The sequence below is a fragment of the Sturnira hondurensis genome, unplaced genomic scaffold (genome assembly GCF_014824575.4).
Source record: "Sturnira hondurensis isolate 20B ecotype Veracruz unplaced genomic scaffold, ASM1482457v3 Scaffold0003090, whole genome shotgun sequence".
In the NCBI taxonomy this organism is placed as follows: domain Eukaryota; kingdom Metazoa; phylum Chordata; class Mammalia; order Chiroptera; family Phyllostomidae; genus Sturnira; species Sturnira hondurensis.
In genome coordinates, this window is record NW_028075721.1 from 8,886,104 (window position 1) to 8,910,302 (window position 24,199).

At 52.7% G+C, this 24,199-nt stretch overlaps 2 protein-coding genes across 4 annotated transcripts; one reads left to right on the forward strand and one right to left on the reverse strand.

Annotated features, from left to right (window-relative positions):
• COQ9 (coenzyme Q9) lies at window positions 1-10,895 on the reverse strand. Of its 2 annotated transcripts, none has more exons than XM_037041643.1 (9): window positions 10,782-10,895; window positions 8,235-8,415; window positions 6,988-7,123; window positions 4,783-4,925; window positions 4,424-4,508; window positions 2,566-2,670; window positions 1,161-1,316; window positions 765-818; window positions 1-437 (listed from the first exon to the last, which is right to left on the reverse strand). In XM_037041643.1, the coding sequence occupies exons 1-9, from the start codon at window positions 10,855-10,857 to the stop codon at window positions 402-404; spliced, it is 972 nt and encodes a 323-aa protein (XP_036897538.1). In that variant the 5' UTR covers window positions 10,858-10,895; the 3' UTR covers window positions 1-401. The 2 variants fall into 2 exon arrangements, with proteins under 2 accessions (XP_036897538.1, XP_036897539.1); XM_037041644.1 differs by having other exon boundaries at window positions 8,235-8,403; window positions 10,782-10,894.
• Window positions 10,896-10,952: 57 nt separating this feature from the next.
• CIAPIN1 (cytokine induced apoptosis inhibitor 1) lies at window positions 10,953-23,803 on the forward strand. 2 transcript variants are annotated; one of them, XM_037041646.1, is made up of 9 exons: window positions 10,953-11,019; window positions 15,236-15,409; window positions 16,091-16,243; window positions 17,532-17,608; window positions 18,995-19,163; window positions 20,282-20,355; window positions 21,173-21,288; window positions 22,257-22,338; window positions 22,839-23,803. In XM_037041646.1, exons 2-9 carry the CDS (start codon window positions 15,253-15,255, stop codon window positions 22,947-22,949), a joined length of 939 nt encoding a protein of 312 aa, XP_036897541.1. In that variant the 5' UTR covers window positions 10,953-11,019; window positions 15,236-15,252; the 3' UTR covers window positions 22,950-23,803. The 2 variants fall into 2 exon arrangements, with proteins under 2 accessions (XP_036897541.1, XP_036897540.1); XM_037041645.1 differs by lacking the exon at window positions 10,953-11,019 and adding an exon at window positions 13,197-13,572.
• The last annotated feature ends 396 nt before the right edge of the window (window positions 23,804-24,199 follow it).

Below are 24,199 nucleotides of genomic sequence, written 5' to 3' on the forward strand. Positions count from 1 at the left end.
GCTTCCGACTCGAACTCCACCTTGGGAGTCCCGGAGAGCGTTTCTAGGGAAGTTGAGATACGATCAAAGTGCCCGTGAGACCATGGCAGGGACGTGCTGGGTCTCTGAGGCTCAAATGCTTAGAGGGGAGCCTCATTTTTCAGTTACACGGCTGCCATGTGGAAAGGCACCAGGAGGCTGGGCCTGGTATCAGGAACGGAAGAAGTGGCCCAATCCCGGGCTACAGCCGCATGATCAGGTGCCCTGTGGTTGTCGGGTGGCGGTGATGGCGGTGACTCAGGAGTCCTGCAGTGTTTTCTCAATGATACCCTGTCCCGTGGAAGGCACATCCTACTTCCCGATGCCCTTTAAATACATCCGCAGGTATTCCTCTGGACACTCTAGCTCACACCCCTTCCTGTTCACCGGCGCTGGTTCAGACCTGTCAGATTCTTGAGCTGACGGAAGGGATGCAAACAGAGAGTGCTGAGGCCTTGCCCCACCCCAGGATTCCAATGGGAAGGATCAGGATTTGCAAGGCGGCCCACATGTCTATGGTACAGAGGTCTGCCATACCAGTGTCCTAGGAGCCAGCCAGTAAAACTAAAGAGACAGGATATTTGGAATCAAGAAACTTGGACTGAGTCACTGTCAGTCTCACCATGAACTTTCCAGTTTAATGCTACAAAACTACTTGGGTCAGTGATACATTGAATTACATAAGAAGCATGGAGCTGGGCGAGGGTCAGGTCAGGGAGGGTGGGGATGATCTGGGCAGTACTCACCGTCACTGCTGCTCCCATGAGTCCTTGCACCAGGGCCTCTCCAGTCGACTGCACCTAGAAAGAATCAGAGTCAAGTTCTCTTAAGTCCCCATCACAAGCCTAAAGGGGAGACAGACAGGACAAACCAGCAGGCCTATTAGTCCCAACAGGCAGAGTCAAGAGGGCCCTGTGCACTGGAGGAAGAGCCTATGGACAGCGTAACCACAAATGGGCCGAGTGTGGCTTTTCAGAAGGGCGGGTATGAGGAAGAACCGGCCAGGCTCCCTGGGAAGGCCCCCGTGGCTGTCAGCTGAGACCAAAGTGGGGCAAGAGAATAGATAGCACCCGGCTGTGACCCAAGGAGGATGGTGCACCTAGGGAGGGGGCTTCCCAAATGGCTAGCCGCCCCCCCACTACCTGCTTGGCAGTGTGGCCCAGGTTCATCGCATCATTAATCCGGTTTTCCAAGAAACGCCAAGTGTCCTCGAAGTCTGGGGAGGAATCCTGCATCATCACCAGCTCTGTCGTGTTGTAGATGCCGGCCAGCACAGCTCGGCGGGTGTACCAATTGAGCTGCAAAGAAACCCACCCAGGCAGATGGGCCACCACTCCTGCTGGGGGCTGGGAGCAGTGACACACTGAATAAGCAGGCTGGAGCGGGAACGGGGGAGGGCGGGGATGGTCTGGGCAGTGCCCAGCTACCCAAAGCCACAGGCCCTTGTGGGATTCCCTGATCTCCTCTCTCCCTCAGATACATATGGCCCTCTGGACAACACTGTTCTCTAACACGCTGTGCACGAGAATCCCCTGGGAGATTGCAAAGGCAAGGCCTGGCCCAACCTCTGAGTTTAGTGTCGGTGGGTCTCCACTAAGTGCAAGGAGTCTTCAAGTTTCCTAAGCATCCCAGGCGATTTTGCTACATCTGGTCCTTTCTGGAACTGCTGGTGCAAAGACTACATCTTACCATATCTAAGTCCCAGCAGGCTCTGTGGTCAGCCAGGTATGACCAAACCTCGGGGTGTTCCGAGGAAAGTGTGGGCTGAGACAGAGCCACGGCCGGGTTAGACCACCCGGAAAAGCTGAGTGGTCAAGTCTGTTAGCAGCCCTGACTACCCGGGCAAACTACCCTTCACAGCCCTGGCTCAGCTGCGTGGTGTTTTATTCCTTTAATTTCTTTGCTTTCTAATTCACTTTCCTGCCATCTCTGTTGCTATACATTCCCACAGGAGGTAAGCTTATTAAAGCACTTTGTTACAACTATGGTGGGAGTACTGCTTTGCCTCCCTGGCCTGGGTGTTAATTTCTTTTTATGAAGGTATACTTTAAAACGCTTTTCCTAATACAAGTCTAACAGCATCAACAAGTCACGTTCTTTTCCAGTGCCTGTTTAAAGGTTTATTGATCTCCTAGCAAAGTAGGCGAAGATGGGCTGGGGGGGGTGGGAACTTCTTAAAGCCATGGTGTATCCATGGTTTAAAAAAAAAGTCTCATGAAAGTCACACGCTGAGAAATACTGCTGCGGAATCTGAATTTCAGGAGACTGCAGGCAGAAAGGACTGTAAAATGCCAGCCCAGTCACAGGCTCTGACATCTGGTGTCGCCACTGGTTTGTGGCCAGAGCGCTGGTCCCTGAACGAAGACTGCTGAGACCCCTGTGGCTTGCTGAAAGCCCTTCCTTGCACCTTGGCCTCTCCTCACCCAGGTGGGAATGGCCTGTGGACCCCCTGAATGGGAGTGTGACCAAAGGAATTCCACCAACTTCTGGAAGAAATGCTTAACCCAAGCTTCTGTGGCATCCTGTGGGCCTGCAGAAAGTACTCACGTCAGTGGACTGGTCCCCAGCATAATGCCACATGTCGTCCACCATGCTGGTGAGCAAATTCAGGCTGGACGGGATGTTGTGCGGGAGCATGAGGATGCTGAGGGCCTGCAGAGAATGGCAGAGGGACAGGTCCGCACACAGGTGACAACAGCGCACAGGAGGCCGACGCTTCACTTCCCCACGGAGATATGTGTGGGGCCTGCACAGCTCTCAGTCTGAGACCCACCATCACCATCCCTTCCTGGCCCAATCCGATTCTCAATGCCCACCCAGCATGTAGACTTGGGAGTGTAGACAGCAGTGTCTGGCCTGGTCTCTGAGAACTGAGGGCAAGGATGGGGGGCGGGGGACATGTGGAAGAAGCAGCAGAGATGAGGGGAATCTGGGGTTGGTTTCCGGGTCCCAATTCTAGGCCACCCCCAGGGCCCAGTGACATTCCTGCCCTTGATATCCCGCTGCAGCCTTAATAAATTCCTCCTCACCACTCTATTTTCTGCTTAACTCAAGTTGATTTGTTCCTGAAACCAAAATCCTTCAACTAATACAGGCAATGGCACAACCCAGAGACTCTTCCATTGGGCAGACAAGTCCTGACCGCGCACGGTTTTGCCACTTCACCAACCGTACCGCCCTCAGCTGTGGCATATGGGATTTGGACAGCGAGGTCCTGGATTGACTGGGGGGTTTCCTCTTAGTGGGAGCCCAGAAGGAAATGCGCTGAATCAGGAGGCACTCATTTTTATCATCTGAACTGCGAGGTGGAATGAGTCAAGGCCACAGGTCTGAAGACCAGGTGTGGCAAGCACAGGCAGGGGATGGATGTGACTGCCGGCTGCACTCCCTGCACCCCCAGCCTGGGGAGTTCAAACATCTGTCAGCCGCCGACTGAAGTGATGTGCTCAGCGGCGTCCGGCTGGGTGGGGGGCGCCAGGTGATCTGCGCGCTCCTNCCATTGGGCAGACAAGTCCTGACCACGCACGGTTTTGCCACTTCACCAACCGTACCGCCCTCAGCTGTGGCATATGGGATTTGGACAGCGAGGTCCTGGATTGACTGGGGGGTTTCCTCTTAGTGAAGGAGCCCAGAAGGAAATGCGCTGAATCAGGAGGCACTCATTTTTATCATCTGAACTGCGAGGTGGAGTGAGTCAAGGCCACAGGTCTGAAGACCAGGTGTGGCAAGCACAGGCAGGGGATGGATGTGACTGCCGGCTGCACTCCCTGCACCCCCAGCCTGGGGAGTTCAAACGTCTGTCAGCCGCCGACTGAAGTGATGTGCTCAGCGGCGTCCGGCTGGGTGGGGGGCGCCAGGTGATCTGCGCGCTCCTCCTCTCCTCTCTGATGTGCTTTGACTTTCTCGACTGAGAGAATGGCTCACACTGGGACATGCTTTCAAAAAGGAGAAAGAAGCCTCAGAAAAGGGGAGAAAAGCCCTTGGAACGAACACTCCAATTCTCAAGCATCACAGTGACAATCTGAAAAGAAGTCCAGTCCTCTGAGACCTGGGACACGATGGGCCTGTTAATGACCATGGCCAATACAATCTGCCAACTTTCTGATCTCCTTCGTGGATTCCTCCTCAGTGAGGACCTGCTGGCACACTTGACCACCAAGGCCCCACCCAGGATGTGATCCAGTACCCAGGCCACTTGCTTCTCCAGGGACACAGATGGCTGAGTTACCCTCCCTGGCACCGCCCCCCCATCTGAAGCCTAGCTCTGCCAAGTGCACAGAGCACCCCTGGGTCTCTGGGGACCAGCGAGCTAACTTCTGACAGTGCGATGCCCTCCGAGTAAAAGGCACTGCCAGTCATCAGTTTGAACACACTGCTGCCCCTCGCCTGGGTATGGACTCTGTACCCGGGGCCAGTGCTCGATGTAAGGGATCAGCATTCTCAGCCTGGTCTCCACTGCGTCCCTCAGGAACTCGTCTGTCTTCCTCTTCCTGGAGGGGGGAAAGACAACAGTGAGTCTCTGGGGCACTGGGCCACAGGTATGGGCTCAGTGCTGGCCTAGGGAGGAGGGCCCGGCAGCCCCAGACCACGGCCTGACTACAGCGGTCAGAGACAGGCAGCTGCCGGCCCGTCCCATTGAAGCAGCAGGTCTACTCAGTGCAGCTCTCTTCAGACCGGCCTCCTGTGGATGCCCGGTGGGGCCCAGGGGGCCTACGTCCCTCAGTCCTCAGCTGCCACCCCGAGCGATGACACCACAGGACTTACTCTGCCTGGTTAAGCTGCACCAGCTTCTGCTCCTCCTCCAGCACCTGGGTGAGCCGAGCGTTGCACTGGGTCACAAAATGCAGGATCAGCTCACTGCCGTCACTCCCGAACATGCTGGCCGCCGCACTGGACAGGCCCAGAGACTAGAGAGAGAGAAAGAAAAGACAGAACAGTGGTGGCAAGTGTGGTGGATATGTGCTGCCTGCTCGTAACCAGGGCCTCTTCTTCTAGCAACGGTGGCTTGCTTTCCAGAGGGCCACCACACTCACCACTCTTGACCCCTGAGACATGAATGGTACTAACCACACTCTGTCAGCCCCTGAATGTGCCCCACAGCATGGGGCACAGACCTGCATGACGGGACTTCACAGTGACCGCCTCGAAGATGTGCAGACGACCAAATGCAGGCCTTGAGAGACCACCTTAGAACTTGTGCTAGTGCTGAGGGGCAGAGCCCCAGACAGCTCCTTTTTGCATGCCTGAGCTCTCCCACTGGTTGACCAAAAGACCTCTCATATTCAACAACACAAGACTACCCATGCTGCCCCAAACCCGGTCCTCACTCAGTGGTCCTAATCCCAGAAAAGGGCACCAACAAGTACCACACAGGCAAGCTGGCAACTCTAGTGTTCACTGCTACCGCTCTAGGCCAGAAAACCCTCATTTCTCCTGGGTAGATAGCAGCAGCCCCCAGTGACTCTGCGCCTCCAATCCAGTTTTCACCCAGCTGCCAAAATGAAGGTTTTCAAACGTCAAATGTCATCCCAGACCTTCAATTGTTCTTAGTTCAAAAGCCAAACTCCTTAACATGACCTTCAGGACCTCCGCTGAGCTTTCCTGAGTCTCACTTGGCTCGTCGCTCTCCCTCCCCTCTCCCTCCCTCTCTGCACGAAGGTTTGCTTCGCTTCTCATGCTGCAGGCTTCTTTCCCTTCACACATGCTGCCTCTCTGTCTGGGCTTGTCCATCCCCCGCCCCCACCAGACCAGCTGAAGCCTAACACATTCCTCAGATCTCAGTTCAAAAGCCTTTCCGGAACACCTTCTCACCCCCTCCCCTGATCAGGTCCCACCACTGCACGTCTCAACAGCACCTTTTCCTGACAGCCTGCACCGCCCCTGTAAGCTCGTGTTTGTTTAATGCCGCTGGGCACAAAGCCAGCAAGGGCGGAGCTGTGTCCGCCTTGACCATGATGCTGTCCCCAGCACCTAGCACAGTGCCAGGTGCACGCCAACTGTTCAATAACCGTCTAAAGACTAAATGATTCATAAACGAAAGGATTTTTTAAAAACTGAAATGGGCATTAAAATGTTTATAGTAGGATCATGAATGGACTTTTTCGTTCTTTTCTCTATCTGTGCTGTTCAAAGTCTTCCCAGTGAGCATACCGTGGGGTCACATCACATGCACCCTCCATGCACATGACCTGTTACTGTACGTGCTCTTGGGATAGTGAGAGACACGAGAGAGAACTGTTAAATCTGAGTCAAGCAGTGGAGTTGCCCGTCATCTGACCTCGAGAGCAGGGCGCCGCGCTGAGGCTCGGGATGGGAGACGTGGCTCTGCGATCCCACCAGTCTCCGCCAGCACGGGCCTCTGGCGGGACGGTCTCTGCTGTGCTGTATGATTTGGTTCCACGTCGCCTAAACGTGAGCCTGCTGCTTAACCCAAAGCAGCCGTCTATTCCCACGCGGGAGGGAAAGCTGACTCCTAGACTTAGTGAGACACACAGAGTATGCTGGTCTCCCAAGTGGTGTGTGCATTCTTGGGGGTTTTCACTCCCCGCATTTCGTCAAGTCGAAGAGGCACGTATTTACCATTTTAAACAATTGGTGTGAAGGGCACAATGAAGTGCCACAGTTCAAAGGCAGCATTTTTATTTTTTTAATGATGCAAAGACAATGTTGCTTCTTATAAGCAGAGGCATCTCAGAGTCAATGAATATGGTAGTTTTTATCACAGGCAATTCTTGCCTAAATGGCTGCCTTTAGAACCACCTCAATCTTATGCTCTTTTTATATTAAAAAATAGTTTTAAAATGCACCCATTTTCACCTTACTGGGAAAGAAACCCCCGGAAAGAGAATACCCTATAATAGAGAGGGGTTCCAAGCTGGGCTGGAAGACACACGAGGCCCTCTGCTCTGGCTGCTGTAACTCCCACCCCGGGCTGGTCTTGGTCAGGCTGCCCACCCTCAGCGTGCACACCTGGGCTCCTTCTGCAATCGCCTCTGCCGTCCAGCCGTGGGCGGGCACGAACTCCAGGGCCGCCGTCAGGATGCGGTGCTGCAGCTGCTCCTCACTCTCATGATCCTCCTCCTCCTGGCCACTCTGACCTGTGTAACTGAGACCAAATCCAAGAGGGACACGGGGACCCCGCATCTCACTGCCTGCTGCCTTGCATGCAAGATGAGCCCGGCCAGAAATCAGAGCTCTGTGACTCCTCTAAGCACACGTTGGGAGGACATTCACTTCTGTGTCGTATTGGCATTGTGATGCCAGCACAGGAGAAGTTCTGTCACCCTTCCCCTCCCACGTGGCCACGAAGAGAAGGGCAGCAGCGAGCGAGGAGGTCCTGCGCTGCGAAGACACGTGCCCCTGCCGCACCCTGGACTTCCCTGTTCACAGTCCTCAGCACCGTTTTCTATCTGTATTTGCACCAGACGGAAATCCATGGGGTCCAAAACCACAATTACAGTACCCATGGGGCCTGGCACAAGGAAGATCCTCAAAAAATACGTGCTGAACCGAAATGAAGAGCACATTAATCAGGAAACCAGAGAAGTGCCTGGGGTACTCCAATTTCAGAGGGAGAGGAACTTCTCATCTCAGTGGTGGGTAAGAAGAAAACATATCTAATGGGAATGTTCATTACTGTTCCGTTTCTGGGGGGTGATGTGGCCCCACGTGGTCTATAACAAAATGTTACATGTGCAGTGCATGTCCTTTGACTCGGTGCTGCCGCTGCTGAGGGAATCACACACTTTATCCCAGGAAATCTAAATACTCATCAATAAAAGACAGGGTAAATAAATTTTGGTACTGTCATTTGCTGGAACATTATGCAATTATTAAAAGAATACAGACTGTGAAAAGAGATTCAAATGTACTGCTGAGTGAAAAAACAGGTTCTGGAACAGCATGTGTAGCATACAGCGTAACTAATCATTATTATAGACACAGGGAGTATGCGCAGAGAAACATCTATAGGGATATTAACAAAAGTGTTAGCAGAGTTATTTCTGGGTTTGTCTTCCTGGTAATTTTTGCCTTAATTGTTTAGATGTTTTACAATGTACAGGCACTGTTTTCATAAAAAAAATAATGACTTCCTTTCAAAGACAGTCTTGAAAATGATGAAAGGTGAAAACAGGGACAGAGAGGAGAGAGGACAAACAGATGTAGTCAGGTGTGCAAAGTGGCCGGAAATGGCTGGACTAGGTTCTGGTGCCTACCTGGGGGGTAGACGAGAGGACTCTGCACTGGGTTCTTCTGCCCCCTGTGCCTCTGAATGTTGCTGAGAAAAAGAGGGGGGAGGCTGCTGCTTCTGCTCGTCTGAAGACCTGAACTGCAGAGCTGAAGTGTGGAAGGCACATGGCATCAGGGCTGGTCGGCAGCGGGACACTGAAACGGAAACTGGACCAGTCAGACACACATCAGAGAAGGCCTTTTGATGGGGAAGGGGAAGAGCAGGGCAGAGACCTCTCCAGAACCCTTACCCAAGTGCTGAGTCCCAAGCGAGAATCATGGGTAAACTGGCAACCCTTAGACATGACGTGCAGACAAAACTATGAGCCAGAAAACAGAACAGCTGGCTTGTAGGCCTGTGTCTTTGTTAGCTATGCGGTAATGGGCAAACCATTTCATCCCAGTGAGCATAATTTTAAAGTATGCAAATTAGGAGCAATAATCTCTACTTAGTTGGATGCGAGTTGAAACCAAAAGTGAAAGTGACTTGAAGATGTTTCGTATTTACCTATCAGAGCAAGAGCACTGGACTAGCGGTTATCAAGACTGACTCCCCAGTGTTTATATGGGGTCTCTATCTTCTTTCCCATCTGCGGTGTTGCAACACCCCTGATTCACTGTAGGCAAGGGCTTTTGGAAAATACGTAGTGTTTGCTAAGATGAACTCATACTACTTTCTTCCTTCCCAACACTGCAGTTTTATAAAGTGCAAACACACAGGCAAGTTGAAAGAACTGTAATATGAACACCTGAACATCCACCACCTGGATTCTCTGTACTTAGCCATCACAGTCTTCGATTCATCTTGTTTTGTGATACACCTATTGCAGACATCAGTATTCTTTGCCTCTGAACATTTCAGCATGCACAGTATTAACCAGTTTAATATTCATTTACTGTTCCTTTATTGGGGTGACATTTGTATACAATGAAATACAAAAGTCTTAATTGTGCCTATTCTGAATTTTGACAAATGTATACTCTTATATGACCTGAACCGCATCCACAATCATCACCCCAGCAGGTTCCCTCGTGTTCATTCCTTCCCAGTCATTCCCTGCCTACACTGTTCTTGAATTTTTCACTCTGGGTTTGCCTGTCCTAGAATTTCATGGAAGTACAAGAATCCACAATGCCCTTTTTGTGTAAGACTCCTTTTGTTTAATATATATATTTTTAGCTTGAGTCCTATTTTTTGTGTGAATCAGTAGGTTGTTACTTTTTATTGCTGAGTAGTATTCCATTAAGACACTGATTCGGGCCCTGGCTGGTGTGACTCAGTAGATTGAGCGTGGGCCTGCGAACCAGACAATTGCGGTTTGATTCCCAGTGGGGGCACATGCCTGGGTTGCAGGCCAGTTCCCCGCAGGGGCCAAGTCCCAGCAGGGGATGCACAAGAAGCAACCATACATTGATGTTTCTCTTCCTCTCTCCTTCCCTTCCCCTCTAAAGATAAATGAAATATTTAAAAAAAAAAAAAGAAACTGATTCTGTTGATGGGACACCTGGGCTGTTTCGGTGTTGGCTACTGTAAGTCAAGTTTCTACGCACATATCCGTACAAACCACTTTTGTGGGCATACACTTTCATTTCTCTGTGTAAGTACTTAGGAGTGGATCTGCTGGGTCATAGGCATCATTTTTACTGAACATATTTAGAGTTTTAGATAAAAACAGCAAAAGAGCACCCGCTGGTAAAAAAAAAAAAATCTATGGACTAACGCAGGAGACAACGATTTTCAAAGAAACACAGCACAATGTGTGTAAAAATATCAGCATTTTAGGGTAGGTACAGAAAAAATGGGACAAATATTCACAAACTTTGAAAAGCGCAGGGAGGTTCCAAAGAAGCACTGAGGAACCACTGTGATTTATGAGAGTTTAGGTGAAATATGCGAGAATGTTTATTATTTATCAGCTCTGTATTTTTGTTAATGTACCAATGCATACATCCCACTTATGGAAATTGACACTGGTTTTCCATTTACGGTAGTGATACAAAGTTTCCCCTTTTAAGTAAATGTCCGTATGTTTAGTAATTCAGATGTATAAACAAAAACGCTGACTGTATAGTGGCATAGGTGGTACAAGAATATCACGGAATTATCGATGGTGGGGAAATGACCGGCAGGAAACAGTGGAATAGGTGCTCGCTGCGGCTGTTGCCCACTCCGTGCCTCGAGCGTTCCTGGCCCAGGGACTTGGCGAGGGAGTTAGGAGGCTGGGTCCGAGTTCTGCAACTCCCGAGCTGTGTGACCTTGGGCACCCACAACCCTCTCCGGGGCTCCACTGGCTCCACTAAATGCGAGTAACAGGTCCTGCTCCGCTGCTCTGGACCTCACAGCCGTGGACTGGGGGCAGAAGCCAGACGGACCGCCCGAACAATCCCGGGACGCCGGAGGGTCCGCGCCCTTGCCCTTCACCTCACCTTGCTCGCCAGCCGCTACCACGGCCTCTTCCTCCCCGCACCCAGTCAAGGTGGACCTCGCGCCCCCTCTCCTCGCCCCCTGCTCCCAGGTTCCGCCGCCCCCTCACCGGGCAGGAACCGCAGCTGCAGGAGCCTCCAGCCCGCCCGGCCGAGCGCTCCAGACACCGCCGCCGCTGCCGCCATCTTGGAAGCGGGCACGCCGCCGACGGCGACGCGACTGGCAGAACCGGGACCTCGGCGCGCCCACTTCCGTCTTGCTCGCGCCGCGTGATGCTCCTCCTCTCGCGAGAGGTGGGCGGCGCGCCGACAGATGCGGAGGAACTGAGAGCGAGACGGGAGAACCTGGTAAGCGCTGTCCCGAGATCCAAGAGCTCGACCTCCCCCAACGGTCCCCTCCTGGTTTACTCTGATCCCCAGATCCTCCCCTTTGCTAGTCCCAGTCCCGTCCCTTAGCGGGAACCTAGACGGGGCCACCTCCCAGAGGATCACGGCGGGCTTTTGCCCAGAGAAGCGGAGTGAGGGGTGGACCTGTTTTGTCTGCCCTGGGCTCTTGGCGCCGTGGTCCCTTGTCCTTCCTGGGTGGCCTCTTATCCTGCGCTGCCCGCCCCGGGGACGGCACGGTCAGGAGGAAGAATCCTGAGTTGGGGTCCGGGAGACCTGGGTCTGAGACCCGCTTCTGTCTGTAGCCAGCTGCTGTGACCTTGGGCCTCGGTCCCTCTCCTCAAACTGAAGTTTCGGTCGTTGGGGGAACCTCCAGGTTGTACTTTTCGAGCCAGTGATTTTCCTGAACCTCCAAGGTTTTGAATGGCTGTAATCAGATATTTCCCGAACTTGCCAGATAGAAGAATCACATAGGATGCTTGTTACCAAGTCGTATACACCCATGCGCTTCTCCTGGAGAGTTGATTCAGTACACTTGGGCGTAGTTCAGGCATTTTATTTTAACAAATACCCCCAGGTGATGTGTCGGGTTTGCATATTTAGAAAAGGCTGGTAGCGTTCGTTTAGAAGTGAGTGCCAAGTTCTGGGTGACCCTGGAAGGTCAGGGATTGGAATCAAACAAATGTAAAGGCTGAGCGCCTCAGTGCCTCGGGGCAGTGACGGTTTCCTAGGAGTTGGAAGACGTAAATGGCTTTGGGATTAAGGATTAGTGATGACAAAGCTAAGCACGCGGTTCTGTACGTTTTGTTCGCTGTTAGATTGCAGTTGGGTTTACAATTTTGTCTATGTTTTGCATACCTTTTACCAACTCGTCTTTTCAAGCGGGTTTGTGCTCCCCTGACTGAGTGCTGGGGAAACTCCTCAAACACTAAGTTTCAGGTCAATATCTTTGGACCTTGGTGAAGCACTGCTGATATCTCCCTGAGTTTGTGTGTGTGTGTGTGTTTTTCTGAGTGCTGTCCACTTCAAAGGAGCCCTTTCTGTGGAAATTGTAGCACTTGGATATCCGTTCTGAGACCCTTAACTCTTGATGCACATCTGATTGGCGACACTCTTCCATTGCTTTTCCTTTGAGTTTACTGTTTCCCTGCTGATTATCCCCTTTTCGCCCTCTCTCGCTCCGTGTGTGTGCATGCGTAAGCTTCAATTAGTTCATTTTTGTTAAAGTTTTCTTTTCCGATAACTGTCAGGATTCTCAGATATTTTTATGCACCTGACTTAAAAGGAGTTGTTTTTTTTTGTTTATTTGTTTGTTTGTTTGAACTGATACCCAAACGTTGATCTTAGTTTTTTTCTTTTGTCCCTGCTCATCCTTGAGAGGAGGCAAAAGCCTCAAGATTGGGTGTTTATTGGGTACCTTAAAAATAAACAAGTGTGTCTCCAAAAGTTGTTCTCACACATCTACTGTCACTGTCTGGCAGGAACTTTGAAAAGGGCCAGGGCACGTGTGTGCAGCGGTGAGGGTCAGAGAGGTGCTTAACCGTCACATCCACTGACATGACAATGATTTCTCCTCCACCTCTTTTCAGTTGTGAAACTGGGCTCGGAGTCACACTTCTGAGTATGTTGACCTCAATGCCAGACAGTTTTTCCTATTGTTGTTGTTGTTGTTAAAACAGATTGAAAACAACACAAAACACGGATGATGAAGAACATCACACTTTGGCTTTTAGATATTTAAAAGAACATTCTCTCCCATTGCATTTGGAAAATACTGGCCGAAAGTGGTGGCTGTGTCTGTTTTTTGAAGGTTAAATCTTTTTGTGTGTGATTTTATTTATCTTTAGAGGGGAAGGGAAGGAGAGAGGGAGAGAAATATCAATGTACGGTTGCCTCTCGTGCATCCCCTGCCGGGAACCGGGAACTGGCCTGCAACCCAGGAATGTGCCCTGACTGGGAATCGAACTGTGATCATGTGGTTTGCAGGCTCACGCTGAAGGTTAAATCTTAATCAGTGTATTTTATGAGCTCCCTCTTGACACAGAATTGGCTTGGGGGGATAGCGAATGGGAAGCATTGCCATTCAGGTGCTTTGCCAGCACAACCCCACTAGAGAGCCCTGTGAGGCGTCCTAGAGTGAGCTCCTGCACTGGGGAATTCTGACAGGGAAAAAGAAGCTCTCGTTTCTCCTGGCCATCAAGAAGTGGAGCCTCGGCGTTGCTTTCAGAACATTATTTTATTGAGCTTGTGTGCCAGGCTCTGCTGAGTGCTTTGTGTATTTTCATCTTCTCGTTTATTTCTGACAGCAGCCTTGGAAATAGGAAATTATCGCCTCTCCTGTATTGATGAGAAAAAAGAAGCTAGTAGCTGACTCATGGCACGTAGCTGTGAGCTAGAAGATCCTAGCGGTAGATAGAACCTGGGTCATCTGTGTTCAGGACCTGTGCTGTGTAAAACTGCCGCCATAAAGGCTGCTGGAAAGGTCCAGACATCTGCATTTTTGTTTTTCTGTAGCAAGTAAGTAACCTTGGGCCCCTTGGCTCTTTTATGAGGATTTTCTTTGTGCAGGGTTCTGGCCATCATTGCTGGGCAGGGGGCTTGTTGTCTCTCTTCCGTGTCCCAAAGGAAAACCTGATTTAGCATCATTCTAGAGACAGGTCATTTGTTTCTTATAACCGACTACCCAGCAATCCACATTCTCGTCCTCCCCGGCTGCTGCTGAACTGTGACATTGACCCTAAATGACTTGCCTTAGATTCGCAAGTCTTCTTTCTCGGTGTCATGTAACTGTAAGATACTGGAAAGCTTTTTATTGTGTATATTTTAGGGATTTGAAAACCATAATGCCATGACTAAGGAATCCTGATTGATAGCAACTCGGTGTCCTTGCCTGGTGACATGTGGTCAGGCCATTGTGTGCATTCCACACGGAAGGGTCTAGGGAGGGAGCAGGACAGCATGAAAGTACAACCGTGTTTCACGGAACGGGGGGAGTGGGGTTCCCTTTGGAGAGGTGGCAGGTACACTTGGAGCCAGAGTGTGGAGGACCTATATCCAGAAGACTAAGGAGTTTGATTTTGCTCTAGAAAGGAAAGCATTTAGTAACCCCTTTGGAAATGAGCAACAAAACCAAAGTACTGCAGTCGTTGTGGGTGACTGGCTAACCTGGGTGGGTTTTGTAGGCAGAAGAGCCAGTCATTTGAAGTCAGCATTTGTACAGAAGGAAGCATGCAGTGGACCCGGCCTAAACCCAGTCCCAGAGTGTCTGTGGTGGCACAGCTGTCCCTTAGGTAGCCACCTCTGCAGAAGACAGAGTGTTCAGCCTAAGACTGACCCATGCCTGGTCTCCCCACCATAGCCTCTGTGTCTGTGTCGTTTACTAGCGCAGTTCAAAGTCAGAGAGTCCGTGGCATTAATGTTTAAGAAAGAAAAGAGGAACTGAACAGCGCTATCTCCTTACCTGATTTCACCGCGAGCACACTCTATACTCGTCTGAGTATCAGGTGGAAGAGAAAGTTGACCCACGGGGGGAAATTTCCGTGGGTGAAAAGCACGGGCTTCACAGTCCATTGCACGGACTTAGCATCAAACCCCGGCTCTTTGTGGATCCACGCAACACTCACTAGTTGCGCAACCAGGGCTAAGTCAGCGCCTCAGTTTCCTGGCTGTAGAATGGGATGAATACCTGGTGCAGTCGCGGTCACGTGTGCAAAGTGTTGTGAGCAATCTGGCCGATACCACTGATCACTGACACTGATCGCGTTTTGATGAAAGGGAAAATACTCAATTTCCTAAATTTCATAACTTGTCCCTCTAACAAACGTGAAGCTGTGGCTGGGTTATGTCTGCCAGTCGATTTGCCTCCCTTGCTGAGTCATACTTCTGCCTAATTAACGTCCTGTGTGTTCTACGTGCTGGTCAAGCCAAGTTGTCGCCTATCAAAGGGAAAATGACCTTTCTGCTTTCAGCCTCCTTAACTGATTGCCAGGTCAGGGTTCTCACCAAGGATGATGGGCTCACTTAATCAGACCGTCACGTCCACAGTACAGTTTTCTAGCGTGGTTGTCATCCCCGGTCAGAACCGGGTTGTGGTCCTGACCATGCTCGACGGTGCTTCATGGATGAGATTGTGCTCTTGTCTCTGCTCGGTTTTGACCCTCCTTTGGCCCATGGTTTTTAGGTCCGCAGCGAGCAGGAATGGCAGACTTTGGGATTGCAGCTGGCCAGTTCGTGGCAGTGGTCTGGGATAAGTCCTCCCCGGCTGAGTCTCTGAAAGGCCTGGTTGATGAGCTCCAGGTGTTAACGGGCAGTGAGGGCCGTGTGTCTGTGGAAAACATCGACCAGCTGTTGCAATGTAAGTACCTGCCCCGGTTGCCTTTACAGGTGGGGTGGGGGCGGATGGGCCGGTTTCCCTGGGAGCCCTGCGTCTCTGACGTTCCTCGGTAACGGAGTTTTTGTCTGGGTGGCTCGTGCTAGTCGTGGCTGGTCCTTTGTTGATTCCCGTTGAGATGTAGTGGACTCAGGAGTGTAGTTAATGACTTGTAAAAGTATGCTCTTGTTTCTTAGCTAGGTACCCCACGCTTATTTTTAAAACCTTACTCTTCATCCAGCTTCCTTTCTGATTCCTTTCCCTGAGCATATTAAATAAAGGATGAGAAATTACCCTGGCCAGGTAGCTCAGTTGGTTGGAGCATCGTCCCAATGTGCCTGGGTTGCAGGTTCAGTCTCTCGTCAGGACACCTCTAAGAATCAGCCCCTGAATGTGTAGATAAGTGGAACAATAAATTGATGTTTCTCTCTCTCTCCCTTCTCTCTCTAAATATCAACAAATATTTAAAAAAGAAAAGAAATTAGTAAGACTGAGGGAGAGCTGGGTGGCAGCGCCATCGACCTTGCTAGTGATCCGACAGCATTTGCTGCACAGGCGGCTGTGCATTCTTCCAGGCCAGGCCGGCAGCCCTCGGGGGGACTTGGGGGTGCTTGGGAGACTGTTTGGGGCCCAGGCGATTGCTGACAGAGTCCCCCTTCCTTCCAGCTGCCCACAGAGAATCCAGCTTTGATGTTATTTTATCGGGCGTGGTTCCTGGAAGCGCCACTCTGCACAGCGCCGAGATTTTGGCTGAGATGGCCCGGATCCTGCGGCCTGGCGGATGTCTGTTTCTGAAAGAGCCGGTAGAGACGGCTGTCGGTAAGGAAGTCTTCACCTGAAAGGCTGGACTTTAACAGGGTCCGATCTTTAGGTGTTTTTGCTGCATCTCTCCGAGCAGGAGACGCCGTTTAGAGATCAGTGGTCCTACAGTGGACCTTCTCCTTAGAGATAAATTATTATAGAACTCTAAAGCAATGCATCTGAGGAAACGGTGATTTGACCCAGCAGGTGACGGGCAGACTTCCCTGTGTCCGTGCCACAGAGGGCTGTGCCACGGTAAACAAAGGCACAGGCGCCGTGTGTGCCACACCGTGGGTGTGTCTCGGGGGAGTTGCGTGGAGTGAGAAAGCCACTCCCGGAAGGTCACATGCTGTCTGGTTCGTTCACACAACCTTCTTGAAATGACGGGGTGTAGAGGATGGAGAGCAAGTTGGCACTTGCCCGGGGAGGCGGCGTGTGGGGGGAATGCAGGGGCTCCTTGGGGTCATGGACCATTCTGTGTCTCGGTTGTGGCGGTGCTCACACTCACCTGCACGTGTGCCGAGATTGCACAGACACACACAACACACACACACAGGTGCGTGTAAAGCTGGTGGGATTCGGGTCAGCTCTGTGGACGGCCTCAGGTTCCCGGTCCCCACACGGTGCTGGAACATATGAGGAATGGCCGCGGGGGAGGCGCGGCGAAGGGGCTTTGACCCCTTCCGGAGAGCGGTGGCGGGGTCTGGGGGTGCTGAGGGGACTAGTGACGCATGGGAGCCAGTGGGAGAAGCTGGGAAATAATAAACTCTCATTTGTCCAACTGGTGATGTGTTAAAAGAGTTCTGGATTTTAGCGTTTTTATTGGACTTTTCATCCAAATGTGATGAGTTATTTCATCAAATAAGATGGCAGAAATGAAAGCACTTTACAGTGTGCAAGACGTGTACGTGGAGCCGCAGGCTGGGACACGGAGAGCAGACTCCGTGCCCCTTGCTGGGCAAAAGACACGACCCGCAGTGTCTTTTGCCAGGACTGTGAAGCGAGAATAGAGCACTGGTCTCGCCTGAGTGTCTGAGCCTCCTGCTGGGTCATTCTCTACCAGCCCCGGAAGGCTCGGTTTTCTCCGGGAAGCAGAGAGCAGCAGTAATGGGATTATTATATTCCATCCTAATGACTTAAGAGCATTGGTAAGAGCATTGTGAATAACCAAATTAAAATGTCGCTGAAATACATGAACATTAAACGTGAAAGGTTGTTACTGTTTTACTGCCAGCTGAGAGGGAGCCTTTATTATTTTTCCTGCTCTGACCTGCAAAGCTATTGATCAGGGTTCTCCTCTTGGCAGTCAACGGTGGCAAAGTGAGGACGGCCCCTAAACTGTGCTCCGCCCTGACCCTTTCTGGCCTCGTGGAAGTGAGAGAGGTATGTCTGGAGACGCCATCTCTGTGGGGACCTGGGCTGGGGGCCACGAGTCCCCGTGTCTGTCAGACGATACAGAGGGAGTCAGGGGAAATAACACGGGAGTCAGCTCACATAGACTGGGAAATACGCCAAGAAGCGCTCTGCCTGTGAGCTGCGGGATGCCCCACAGCAAGACCTCGGGTACTACGCCTCCTCTGGGGGGGTCCTGCGGGGCCCGGGGACGGGCCGGTCCTGGCCGCGGTGCTGGTTAGTGGTGCTGACCACCAAGGCGGCACAGTGCAGGTCTCTTGACCGACGTGTGTCCAAGGCCCGGTTGGAAGTCCCCCAGCTTATCCTCAGATATTTGGTGGGAGTCTGGAGGGGGAAATCCCATTTTGATAATTCAGTAGAAGTGTTTTCATTAAACGGAGGTGTTTATATTTCTGTATTCTTCTTCAGAGTTGAAATCCTTGTGTGAGAGCCAGGCGTTATATCCTGAGGGCCATTATACCACTGAGTTGCCGCTTGGCCAAGGGCCTTCATTTACTCACGCCCACCCTTTCTTTTTGTCTTTAGTCTAAGGCTTTCTGTTCTTTAAAATAAGAGATGCTCGTAAAAGTTCAGCTAATACTGGAGAATATTAAACATAAAGTGACATCCCAGTCCTTGTTCACACTCCTGCCGCAGAGGAATCCACCAATGCATTTGTTTGGCTGTTCAGACCTTTTTTGTGTATTTGCAGGTGTACACACCCTCCTCCCCTTCGTGTGCCTGTACGCACATCATTCGTTAATGTAAACAAGGCCATACGTGTACACTGTTCATTCGCTGGCTGATCCATCTCTTGGGGTACCCCTGTTCTTGTTGAGGAGGGAACACTGTTCAGTGCTGTAGGGGGGCTGTGGCTTATTGAACTACTCTGCATCTCAGACACCGAGATTATTACTGTTTTGATGGCACAGCACCCCCACCCATGTTCCTGTGTTCACTGTCGTCTGCTACTTCCCAAGGAGCATAGAAGCATCTCCCTCCCCTGTGGTTCTTCTCCTCAGAGGACACACATTTTACTGTCTTTAGGTGGGCGCGCATCCCCACTGTGGGCTTGGGTCCTGCTCAGCAGGACCACGTCAGTGCATCTGAGTAACAACCACCGTGACCGCCGCAGTGACTCGCACAGGGCCTTATGCCTAAGAGACAGGCATCTAATGACGGTGTTAAGGTTTTTTGAGGGAGAGACTCAAAGTAAAAGATCCAAGGCGAAGTCTGTCATCCTGCTACCCTGCACATTACTCTGTCCCACCATTGGGACACTGGCGACACAGACCTGAGCGTGTGACACCTGTGCGGGGGGCATGAAACGCTGTGTCGTGGGGTGTGGCCTGACCCTGCGACTGTCTTGCGTTCCAGCTGCAGCGGGAGTCCTTGAGCGCCGAGGAGAAGCAGTCTGTCCAAGAGCACCTGGGTCACCATAGCGACAGCCTGCTCTCCGTGCAAATCACAGGCAGAAAGCCCAACTTCGAAGTGGGTTCTTCTAGTCAGCTGAAGCTTTCTGTTGCCAAGAAGTCTGCTCCTTCGGGTAAGACTGGACGTCTTCTGTCTGAATAGGCCAGGAAGGGCGTGTCGGAAACTGAGCCAGAGATGAGAGAGAGGGTCAGTCTTTCCTCCATGTCGGCCATGTCCAAAGGGAAGAATGCTCCGAGTAATGTCGTCCTGGGCGTCCTTGGACCCTGAACTGGAGTGATGCGCAGACACTATCTGGTTCAGCCCCTCCTGCCCTGGAGGACATTGGGGCTGCCGGATTTTGAAGGCCTGAGTCACACAGTTGAGTTAGTGAAGTCTCTCCAGGCCCCGGAATTTTGACTTTGTCCTTGGGATATCTCATGGTGGTGGTCATGGTAGATAAGAGTGTCCTCCTCTTTCCATGTGTCCTTGACTTTTGTGCCAGTAAAGTCAGCTTTTCTTGCTTTGAGGATCCTAAGACACTTGCAAAAATGTTTTTTCTGCTCAGAGAATTATACTCCCCTCCCCTGCTTTGCATTTTCTGACCCTGTTTTTAATACCTGAATTGAGCTTTCCCAGCTGTGAGGTGTACCAAATATGTAGGTATGTTCACACTGCTGTGTTTTGACCGTCCAGCCTACATCTGCAAAAAGCTCCAGGAATCCTGGCCTGGGGGTGTGTGGGCCAGAGTGGGTGAGGACAGCTTCTGTGAGGAGTTCGCCTTGCCGAAGGCTAGAGCAGGCAGTGCCACACTGATCCCCAGGGTGCTCCTACCCGGCCCCACCTCCATCCGCCACCCCTCCCCATCCCTTCCCATCTCGTGTTCTGGGGGTGGGCACCGAGATAAGGAAGAGAACGTTGCATGGAGTGGAGTAAAAGTATTAGAACTGCCTTTGTGGCTGTTTGTGGCCAGCCTGAATCTTTAAACCTGCTTTCCCACCTGTACACTTAGGGTGGCAGGTACTTACTTGACGAGGTTGTTAGCAGGGTTACATAGGTGACGTGTACAGAATACTTGGTAGAGTGTCTGCTACAAAGCAGGTGCTGACGGTGATGGCTTCTGGGACTGTCACGGGTCTCCTGACTCTCAGTCCGGCATGCTCTCTACAGAGTCTCACCAGAAAGCGTTTGTTTGCCTGTAGCTTGCTTAGGGCTTCTTCCTAGAGCTCTTTTTCTTTTGTTGGGTGGACGCAGTGAAGCCCGCGGTGGACCCTGCGACTGTCAAACTCTGGACCCTCTCAGCTAATGACATGGAAGACGAGGACACGGTGAGTCCGGCCCCTGGGCCCAGGTCGCCTTCTCTCAGCCCCACTGCAGGTGTGAACGTGTGCCATTCGGGGGGCTCTCTCGGGACTCGCATTGTGAAAGCCCAGCATCACAGCTGGGCCTGTCACCGGCGATTTTGAATTAGGAGGAACCCCCCCAGCATCTCTTTTCCCCACATGTCATGTGACACGTTAAAGACCCCCAAGGGCACGTGCAAACCTGGAGAGAGTTTGTCGGCTGAGATACTTTTCCTGGCTCCTCTGGGCAAGTCCCCGAGCACTCACGGTCTTCAGAGCCGCACTCCTCCCTGTCTGGCGGGTGCCCCTGCGATCGGGTTCCCTGGTCCACAGCGGTGACAGTCTGTGTCGCTGTTGGCCCTCTTCTCTGGAATCACAGATTCCCCTCTTCACCTGACTGCCCTGCATACACAGGGTGGGGCAAAAGTAGGTTCACGGTTGTTTGTGGGGGAAATAACGCAGTACTTAATAACATGGGAATAAGCTCTGTTTCTTGTACTCACAGCCGTAGGCCTGCCTCTGCCCGCCCCGTACCGCACTGCCTTGTTCTGCCTGCCCCGTCCCCACACGCACCAGTCTGTTCGCTGTGAATCGGTCCCCGTCCCCGTCCAGCCAGCGCACACTGTGTGCATTAGTTCCCTGGGGTGGGCAGCTGGTATGTGAGGATCGGCCCCACATGGGGCGGTGGGGTCTTCTTGACCCAGACAGCATAAACCCACTGCCCTCACCTGTGACCCCCTCGGCTCCTCCGTGGCAGAGCCCGTGACCGACCGTGTCACTAACGGTGTCCAACACTCCCCAGGACCTCATCGACTCAGACGAGCTGCTGGACCCAGAGGATTTGAAGAAGCCAGACCCCACCTCCCTGCGGGCCCCCTCATGTGGAGAAGGGAAAAAGAGGAGGGCCTGCAGGAACTGGTGAGCGCTGCTTCCGGAGGCTTCTGCCGCTCACACTGAAATTAATCAGACACGTGACTCGTTGTGAAATGAGTCATGCCCGCAGGGGAGTGTGTTAAGTGGGGACATTTCAGAGAAAAACAAAATGAACGCCCAGGCAGTCACCAGGTTAAGAAGGGGAAACCTGCCTGAACCTCGGCAGTCCCTTGGCCCCTTCCTCGGCTGCAGCTGGCTCCCTCTTCCCCCCAGGGGGTTGCCATTCCAAGTTTGTGCCGGGCATTCTCTGCCCATTTGATAATTTAGCAGCTCCATGAGACCCTCCAACCTGTCAAGTTGTGGAGGGGTTGTGGAGAGCTCTCCAGGGTTGTGGAGAGCTGAGTGGTGAGCCCCGACCTGACTGGGCAGAGAAAGATCCATCTCCACGTCCGTGCTGCCCCAGGGAAAGGCAGGGCCGACGGGGGCTTCTGGTCTGGCCTCTTTGAGAACCTGTCGGAGCAGCTTCCAGGGAAGTCAGTGGGGAGTGTCAGGAGTGAGTTCCAGGAAACCAGGGACATGCTGCTGGCAGGGTTGTCGTGTGGCACAGGGACTGGATGACCAGCAGAAATACGATTGGGGGAGTGGTTGCTGCCTGTGTCCTGCTCGGAGCTTGCTGTCCCCTCGGAGCAGATCACAGTGGGACACTGTGCTCTCGGGTGAAATGAGCGTGTTTGGCCGACAGTCAGGGTGCAGGGGGAGAGCCGAGCGCTTTGAGGCAGCTGCCCTTTGTGGACAGAGCCCCTGCTGGGCCTCCGTTCCCCACCACCCTCTCTGTCTCCCTGAGCAGCCTCACGCCCTCGTCTCTTCAGCCTGACCCCGCAGGCGTTTCAGTTAAGGCAGCCCGGTGCGAAGAGAAAAGTCTCAGAGTGCAGCCTGGCACTGCCCGGGATTTGGAGTTTCCGGGTGGTGGCCGATCTCACTCGTCAGCTACCTATCCCCCCACCCCCCCACAGCACTTGTGGCCTCGCTGAAGAACTGGAAAAAGAGAAGTCCAGGGAACAGATGAGCTCCCAACCCAAGTCGGCCTGTGGAAACGTAAATATCAGTACTCGGTGTCCCCCCAGACCCCCAGTGGTGTCGGGCACCCTCCTCAACCACACGCAGACCAGCCCCAGCCGCAGGAACTCATTGCCCCGTTTCGGTAGTCAGCCACTGCATGAGAGCGGGTGGGCTGGTCACGGTTGGGGAAGGGAGGCTATCTCGTGAGACAGGGCTAGCGTGTCCCTGCCCAGGTAGGGGTCTTATTTCTTATTTTCATCCCTGTCTTCCTGAGGTTCCTCAGCCATTTGGCTGCATTCAGCTGTGGTTTGAACTGCTGAGAATACATTCGGTCTCCTAAAGAGCTTCCCCAGACCCTTGTTCTCATGGAACCAGAGGTCTTCAAACTCGTAGTTTTCAGGTCCCCTTTGGGTTTACAGACACACCACCCATTTCCTTCAGGCCACAGTGGCCATACTACGAAATTTGGGGTCCCGTTCCTACAGCCCCTGCCTCTGGGGTCAGCTTCCCGGTCTGACTGTCTCTTCTCTCAACAGTGCTACCTGGGCGACGCTTTCCGCTGCGCCAGCTGCCCCTACCTCGGAATGCCAGCCTTCAAACCTGGGGAGCAGGTGCTCCTGAGCACCAGCAACCTCCACGACGACTAGGCCGACCCCTGCCCCTCGGCCCGTCTGCGTTTGCTCACTCTGCTGGGAAGCCCTTTGCAGGGAGGGTGCTTGGTGGGCAGTGAGGCTGGCCGTGGGGGCCGGGGGTGTGTAGTGCTGCCGTGACCAAAAGGCCAAGGCGTTGCAGGGCGCCGGTCACCCTGGGCGGGTCAGCTTCTTCCTAGTGTTAGGGAAACGGGATGTGTGCTGAGGGGCCCTCTCCCGGTGGGACTCCTGTGTGTTGGTGCTCTGTGACAAAGGCCCTGCCCTGCCTCTGCGCTCACCAGGTGCCACCGCCGGTCTCCTGGAGTCAGTGCTTTGCTCAGCAGGCCGCTCCTGGTGATACAGTCGAGTGTCCTTGGCCCTCAGGGTACCTATGGAGTCCTGTGGTCACAGCCGGAGCCCCTCCGCCCCCCCCGCCCCACCCCTGCGGTAGTGTACTGCCCTGTGTTCTGTCAGTCTGCAGTTCCTATTAAACTTGTGTTCCTCCGTATTCTCAGTTGTGAAGAGGGCGTGTGTGTGTCGGGGGCGGGGGGTGGTCTGACACAGCCACACAGCTCAGCTTAGAGCACAGAACTGTGTTTTTGGAGAGACTCGGTGTCACAGATGGGGCCGGCCCTGCGCTGCAGGACAGGGCCTCTCCATCCCCGTCAGACGAGTCAGGTTGATGAGAGTTGAGAGTGAGCAGAACAGCAGCCCGAACACACAGCAAATCTCCCCGAGCAGGAGGTCCTTTGTTCTCGTCACCCACACGGACTTAGGTGGATCTCACCAGTAGTTGGGGACAGTGTGTGGATTCAGGAGACCTGGGTTTTTATGTCTTACCAATAAATAAAAGTTTTCTTTGGAATTAGCCCCGAAACTTGAGTCAGTGTTGGCTGTTGCATATTCCGCCCCTGCCGGTGGACTTTGTTACAGGTGCAGCTGGACTCCAGTTGGACGGTGGGTGCCTGCCTGAGGGCACGAGCAGGCCTCTCGTGGCCGGGCCTCACTGCTGTGGTCCAGTCACCTGAGGCGGCAGAGCTATGTGCGCCAGCTGTGTGCGAACACAGGTGTTTATCCTGTCACTGGCTTGTGTTTCTCACATATATGTTAGGTATTTTGAACTGATAAGGCATTTTATTAAAAAACCAGAAAGACCCACACGTAAAACCCTGGGTCATAGAGAACGCACCCACTGACCCAGAACACAGCCCTGCAGCTGCCTGATGCGACCTGCACCGCGGGGGCTGGTCCCCTCTCTGGCATCCCCA